Here is a 7,543-nt window from a genome sequence, read left to right as displayed (position 1 = left end):
CATGAGCAGTACTTCGGCGCCGGCACCAGGCTCACGGTCATAGGTGAGATTTGGGCGTCTCTCCCCGGCCGTTCCGCAGCCCCGGGACCGGGGAGATGGCGAGGGTGGGCCGGGGCTGGGCGCGCGGCCCGCTGTCGGTCCGGGGGTCAACCCTGCGAGGGGGCGGGGACGGGGTCCTAGCGGGCCGGGGACGAGAGCGGAGGGCCGGGGGCTGTGGGGCTCTTTCCACGCTCCTGAGATATTTAGGGGCAGGGCGAGTGGGGGACGAGAGCATGGACTAGGACTCAGAGCTGCTGGATTGGGGGACCGGACTGAGAAGGGAAAACCGGGGCTGGGGGGAGCATAGGAGGGGTGTAGCTGTTGCAGGGAGCGGGTCTGAGGCGGAGGGGAGGGAAAAAAGCAGGGACAAGCATGGGACTGGCGGGCATTGAGCCCGGCTGGCTCCTGGGAGAGGTAGATGGAGGGGAGGCCGCTGAACAGAGGAGAAAAGGAATGAGAAACAGGAGAGAAACAGAGAGGCAGAGAAAATAGGCAGATCAGTATGAGTGAAGAAAAAGTCAAAACAAGCAGGGTTAGTTGATTTACTGTTTAGCACTTAAAATTATATTTAAAACCCCTGCCTTTCTCTCCTAAGCCGGAGAGCCCCCTGAGCTCTACAGCACCCATCCCCACCCGTGGGCTGGACGGGACGCTCAGCTGCTGGGGTGCATTCCCCCGCCCATGTCTCCCTCTGCCCCCCAGCCTGAAATCTCGGACCTCACAGTAGCTATCCCAGCGCCAACAGGCCAGTGGTGCTCGAGGTTCAGTTGTTGCAAATGTCCATTAAAATGCAGATATGTTGTTGGTGAGGTGAGGAAAATTTCCAGAAGGATCCTAAGCTCCTAGATCTGGAAAGGAACTTCAAACATCACCTGGTGACCAGAATGTTGAGGCCAGAGAGGGGAAGAAACTCACGCTACTGGTACATTAACCTGGATTATTTGATAACAACAAGGCCCATTTTTCATTAGATTGTCAATTGGCTGGATCCAATGGGGCTCAGCTAAACTTGGTCCAGATTCCTGTGATCAGCAGGGGTGGGGAAAAGACCCGAAGTTAGAGCCAGATAAACCTGGTTCCCAATCCCTGGCTCACTGATGATCAGATGGCCTTGGGCAAACGAATCTGTGGGAAGCTTGATCCCCTCTACTCTACGAATCTGTGGGAAGCTTGATCTACCCCTACCATTGCTGTGCGGGGACTAACAGGAGACCCCACGCAGAGTACGCAGGGAAGGTGGATTGTTAAAATTCGGTCCTTCTCTTCTCCACACTTTCCCTAGGTAGTCACTGGGGAGTGAGGGGAGAGGGTGAGCCCAGGGCCTGAGGAGGGACAGGATTTGGCATGTGGGTCACGAAGGGGTGGGCTGGGTAGGCAAGAGCAGTGGATTGGGAACAGGAAAGACAAACTTCACAATTCTGCCTGAGGCCCGCCCACCCGCAAACAGAGCATATACAGATAGAAGCTCACTAGCACAGACACTTACACCCCACAGGGACTCACAGACATGGAAGGATAAACTGACCCTGCCTTCACACCGAGCTGTGTAGACAGGGCTTCAGAGTGTCATGGCGTCCTGTTTGTCCTGCCGGCTGCATCAGTAAACATTGTGGGGAGCATCCCACATGACTCAGAGGACATCGTTAATTTTGCAGGAAGGACTGAGAGGGGGTCAGAGGAGTACATTCAGTAGTGCCCCAGGAGAGCTGGTCCAGTTTCAGAGCCAGGGTCTTTGAGACAAGAGTGAAGACACCAGGCTGAGCAGAGGGACTGATGGAGCTGGGCAGTGCAGATGTTAGGGTGTTACCCCTTCTGGTGGGTCAGCCGGTGAAGACCTAGACATCATGGGGGTTAGCAAGTAGGAGTTGCAGGGAGAGGAAGCTGAGAGGATGGGAGGCCCGACCAGCTCAAAATGAAAATGTCAGGCTCTTGTTAAAAATTATTTAGAATTTCAAGATGATGACAGGGACCCTTAAACCAAGAGTGGGGCCTTTGTGAGCGTGGGGTCCTGTACCCAGGTCACACCCACGTGAAGCTGACCCTGGAAGTTAGGTCCCATCCAGAGAAATGTGAAGTGTCCATTAGAAGGACATTTTCTCCCTCTTCCAGGCTAGAGTCTCATAAGGAGATTTTTCGTTGTAACAGAATTGCTAAGAAATGAACAACAACAACAAAAACCAGTGGAAAGCAAAGGAGGAGGATAAAATGAATGGAGAGCAGACCCAGAAGAAGTGAGCCAGCCAAATGAGCGGGTGGCCTGGGCCTTCGCCCGAGGCTCTGCAGAGGGAGGCTTCGGACAAAAATTGTGTCAAAGCAAGTGCTAGCAAGACGTTGCCCTGATGATCTCAGATGCTTATTTAGGAAGCTGACTGGTAGAAAGGGTATAACATTTGGAAGCAAAGGAGCAAAGAAGGTTGACGAACCCCTGAATTTGACCTAAGGCGAGATTGCTCTCTGTCTGAGCTGAGGAACCTCAGGGGGGTACCTCAAGGCGGAGGAATGGCTAGGGGAGACCTCGTAACCCACAAAAAAAGTTGGAAAACCTCACATTCTCATGAGCACACCGTGAAACAAAAGGGTACCCCCCCCCCGAGTGCACAAGTACATCCCATCTGTAGATTGTCATCTGAAGAGAGTCCCCAGGCCTCAAAGACCCCCTTATCCCCAATTCCCCTTTACTCCTCAGCCTCTTCGATTTTGAAGCAATTCACAGGCCGAAGACAGGGGTGTCTGAATGCTAATGTCACTTAACCTCCACGGCCACTCCAGAAAGTCAGGGTCAGGATTTTCCCTTCACAAGCAATGAAAAATGATGCAGAAAAATTAAGACACTGTCCCAAAGTCACACTGGCATGCAAAGTCAGTTTTAAGATTCGGATCCTAACAGTCTGATTCCAATCCTGTGCTCACTCCACTTAAATAACTACTACATACTATGGTGAAACGTAAACAGGTAAGCTTTCACTGATGGAGAAGAACTCAAATAACGTCAACGAGGGGACATTGCTCAGAATGTCTACAGGTGACTACAAAGGACAGGTGGGGCAGAAGAACAATTACAGAGGAATGGGGACAGTGACCCCCCAACACACAGGACCTAGTACTACATGATTCTGCTTTATGGTGACTCCATTTCCAGCTCGCTCTCTGTCTTTCTGTCTTTCTTGATTTCTGTCTCTGTCTCTCTCCCTCCCCCTCTCTCTCTCTCTCTCTCACACGCACACACACACACACACACACACACACCCTGAACCCAGACAGCTCTCGGACCAGCCCTGGTCCCAACGTCTCTTCCCTTGCAGAGGACCTGGGAAAGGTCAAACCTCCCACGGTCACGGTGTTTGAACCGTCAGAAGCAGAGACCTCCCGCACCCAGAAGGCCACGCTCGTGTGCCTGGCCACGGGCTTCTACCCCGACCACGTGGAGCTGAGCTGGTGGGTGAACGGGAAGGAGGTCCAGAATGGGGTCAGCACGGACCCTCAGCCCTACAGGGAGCGGCCCAACGACAATAGCTCGAACTACTGTCTGAGCAGCCGGCTGAGGGTCTCCTCCGTCTTCTGGCACAACCCTCGCAACCACTTTCGCTGCCAAGTCCAGTTCCACGGGCTCGGGGACGATGACAAGTGGGACGACCCCACGCGGCCCAAACCCGTCACCCAGAACATCAGTGCCGAGGCCTGGGGCAGAGCAGGTGAGCGGGGCCTGACGAGCTGGGCGGGGAGTGAGGTGGAGCACAGAAAGGGGGGCCGGGGGGTGTCCAGGCAGAAGACCAGGCAGAGCCAGGGCAGGGTGGGAAGACTAAAGCCCAGCATGAGGGTGAATGGGCACCTTGGGGTTCATTCCTCCCCCAGATCCTCAGCCCAGCAGAGCCTTGCAGCTGGGGTCCCCTCACTGTCCGAGCCTGTATGGCTCAGCCCCTCTGGGCCACCACGTTCCACGGGGTTCCGGGTTGGTGTGGCTCCGTGGGCAAGGCACCAGAAAGACCGTCCACGCGTCTGCGAGAAGCCTGGCCTGAGCCTGGGGGTCCGCGCGAACCAGAAGGCTGACTTAGTGTGTCTGTGTTTGTGTTTGCTCTTAACTGAAGCACGGCTGACAAGTGGTACTGCCTTAGCTTCAGGTGGGCCTCACCTGGCAGCTTTCTGTCTGCTTGAGAGGGTGGGGTCTCTCATCCACTCCCTCCCCTCTTCTCTTTCAGACTGTGGCTTCACGTCAGGTAAGTGACCCTCTCCTTGCTTGCTCCCCATCTCCCGTGGTTTTGCCCTGGAAGCCGAGCGTGGAGAACCACGGACCCTGGGGTGGGTGTGGGGGGGCCAGAGACGCCTGCTCACGGGTCCCTGTGCGCTCTCCCCCCACCCCGGCCGCAGTGTCCTATCAGCAGGGCATCCTGTCTGCCACCATCCTCTATGAGATCCTGCTGGGGAAGGCCACCTTGTACGCTGTGCTGGTCAGCGCCCTGGTGCTCATGGCCAAGGTAAGGAGGCGGGCAGGACGGGGCAGGCAGGCTGGAGGGAGAGGGTAGAACACTATGCATGGAACATGGGGGGTCTCGGAGCCTGACTGGGCCCTGATATGTCCTGTTTCTCAAGGACGTTATAATGGGACGGACAGACTGGGGAGGAAGTATGGGGATCGTTACAGGATGCCGCGTCAGAAAATGGGGAGGGTCAACCAGCTGTACCCACACTCAGGCCCAGGGTCAGGCTCCCTCAGCCCCCTCCTGCTCTTCATGGCCTCTGGGACCTTGACAATGCCCTCTCTTCCTCAGGTCAAGAGGAAGGGTTCCTGAGACCAGCTCTGACAGTGCTGAAAGGCTGGAGGGAGAGGGTAGAACACTATGCATGGAACCTGAGTTGCTCACCCTCTTCGTCCAGATTCTCCTTGACGTGCTTCCAGGCTGCGCTTGGAAAAGTCACCTCCACCTCTTATCTCTTTCCTGCTGGGTTACCTGTCCCTTCCCTCTGCTTCCCTGCAGACTGAGCTCCTCAACCCTGAAACTGAAACAGACTGAACAATAAATCTGTCCTGCGGGCCTTGCGGTGTCTCAGGGTATCTATGAAGTTGTGTCCTTTGAAGATTTAAGGAAGGCCCCACCCCTGCAGCATAGGGAGGGACTGGCCCTTCTTTCTGAGTAAGGCTGCTTCCTCCTGTTCACCCTGACGGAGGATGGGCTCCATGGCCCATATCCAGGCATTCCGGGCTCCTAGAGTGTAGGGTTGGTCCAAAGGGCAGGGAGCAGGGAGCACCTGCATGAGGAGAGGAGCTGAGCCCTAAGCCCACCTCAGCACGGGGCCCAGGATACGGCAACCTGTGGGTTGGAATGCTTGGTCATTTCTCAATTCCAGACTCAGTTTCATTTATTATACATTTAGGTTTTATCTGTGTCTGTTCTGAACGCTTCCATCTCGTCTTGTTTTAAGCCTTCAGCAGAAGACCCAGCTCTGTCCTGCGTAACTAGGTCAGAACCCTAAAGATGGCACAGAGTCGAAACCCTGATAAGTGACGCCCAGAGGTTTCACAGAAGGGGGCATGCGGGGCCAGGCATGGGGAAGGCATGGCGAGGGGCTGAGGTGTTGCCCCTGGGCAGCCCTTCCCTTGACGGGGTCAAGAGCACAGGCCACCCCAAATGCAGCATGGCAAGCACATCCGCTGGGGGCAGACACGGTTATCTTCCTGGGGTGAACTCTCCCAGCAAGTCACAGTCCCTGCAGTAGAACCCTGCACCGGGGGAGGGAGGGATGCAATCAGGGGAAAGAAGACCCCGACCCACGGACCTGAGAGAGGCCAGAGATAGGCTCGATTAGGCAGGAAGTTGGGGGTGAGAAGGGAGTTTGAAAGCCTAGAAAGGATGGGGAAGGTGGAGTCCCTTATTGGCGGCCGGCTTTGCTCCTGACTTGGGGCTGGGCATGGTACCAGTGTTGTCCCAGTTCATCCCCCACACGTCCCTGGAAGCAGGTGTCCTCCCTCCTCCGGGGGTGAAGAAGTCACAACAACATAGGTCAAATGACTGGTAAGCGGTGACACCGTGGCATGTTCTCTTGAAGATGGAAGTTCAGGAAGCTTGTTCCAAGTAGTGGCCAGAATGGTGTGACGGTCACCGGGTGACCGTGGAGTAGCCGCCCCCAACTTCTGGTGCAGGACCCACAGGAACAGACTAACGGGTGTATCTGTTTCTTAGCACGATAACAAAGGACCACACGCTGGATGGTTTATAGTGGTAGATATTATTCCCTCCCAGTTCTGGAGGCCAGAAGTCCAAAATCAAGGTGCCTGCAGGGCCGTGCTCCCTTCAAAAGCCCTAGGGGAGAATCTTTTCTGCTTCTGCCCACCTCCAGCATCTTGGTGGCCCTGGGCTTGCAGCAGCGTCCCTCCGACCTTGTACCTGTCTCCACATCACCTTCCCGCATCCCTGTGCCTGGATTTCTCCCTTATTTTTTCATATCAAGAAGTGAGTCATTGGATTTAGGACACACCCTGAATTCAGAAGGATTTCGTCCTGGGATTCTTGACGTGTGTATCTGCAAAGACCTTGTTTACAAACTCGGTCACTTTCTTTCTGAGGTTCGGGGTGGGCACGAAGTCTAGGGGGACGCTATTCATCCCACTGCACTGGGTGTCCAGGAACTGAGGGTGAGGGGCTCTCCAGGCCCAACTCCCACAGGCCAGGAAAGGACACGACCCAGGGCGGGAGTGGTTTGGGGAACGCGTCACGTGCCTGTAACTTCCCATTAGTAGTAATTATTTCTAGATTTCTCAAACCGCAGCTCAGTTTTTTTTTCTTGTTGTTTATTTGTTTTTATACTGACTAAAAAGCCTCCAAAAGGGGACAGAGTTTAGGCCCTAGACCAGCACCCACAAGGCCGCCCCTCCCTTGCTTCAGACACACGTGGTGCCTTCTCATGAGGCTGGGACAGGGAGAGGAGCCGCCGAAGGGACGAGTAAGCTCCTCAGAGAGAAGAGGGTGTTGTGTGGACCGGAGGGGGTGGCCCGGGACAGGGCGTTGGAGGACAGGTGTTTGAGGGTGCAGAGCAGTGAGGGGGGGGGGCTGAGCAGGAGCAGGACGGAGATGGAGGGGGAGGTGGGGAGAGGATAGCCCGGCAAGGAGGGAAACGGGGTTTGCAGCCTTGGTGATCCCCGTCTGGGAAGTGCTGAGCCGGGCATTAGCAGCTGGGAGGATGTGGGTGGAGATGCCTGGGGTTTGCCAGTGTGAGAAACACGGGGAATGAAGGAACGTCCTCAGGAGGACGACTGACCCCCCACCCTCCCACTCCTGGAGACACAGTAAAGCTGGAGAAAGTTACAAACGTCATCTAGTCCCCACCCCACAGGACAGCCTCCTTCCCCAATTCTTTACAGCTGTTTTCTTGTCTCTCTCAGACAGCACCCCCACCTCCCCAGTGTTCAGCTCACGGCACTAGGAAGTTAACTTCTTCTCCCTCGGCCCCTCTCTCTGGAATCCAAGTAGGTCCTTCTGGACCAATTCTGGGCATCCCATCCATCCTTCCC

The 7,543-nt window shown here is 55.5% G+C and overlaps 1 gene segment (V, D, J or C); it reads left to right on the top strand.

Annotated features, from left to right (window-relative positions):
• Nucleotides 1-5,070, top strand: part of LOC103669001 — a 150,574-nt gene extending 145,504 nt beyond the window's left edge. The window contains 5 exon segments of the C gene segment in view: nt 2-43; nt 3,342-3,731; nt 4,236-4,253; nt 4,405-4,511; nt 4,806-5,070. Coding sequence covers nt 2-43; nt 3,342-3,731; nt 4,236-4,253; nt 4,405-4,511; nt 4,806-4,826 — 578 coding nt within the window.
• The last annotated feature ends 2,473 nt before the right edge of the window (nt 5,071-7,543 follow it).

Source organism: Ursus maritimus, unplaced genomic scaffold (genome assembly GCF_017311325.1).
Source record: "Ursus maritimus isolate PB19 unplaced genomic scaffold, ASM1731132v1 scaffold_3, whole genome shotgun sequence".
Classification (NCBI taxonomy): Eukaryota; Metazoa; Chordata; class Mammalia; order Carnivora; family Ursidae; genus Ursus; species Ursus maritimus.
The sequence above is the reverse complement of the archived record's forward strand: the minus strand, read 5'-3'. Positions and strand labels throughout refer to the sequence as shown.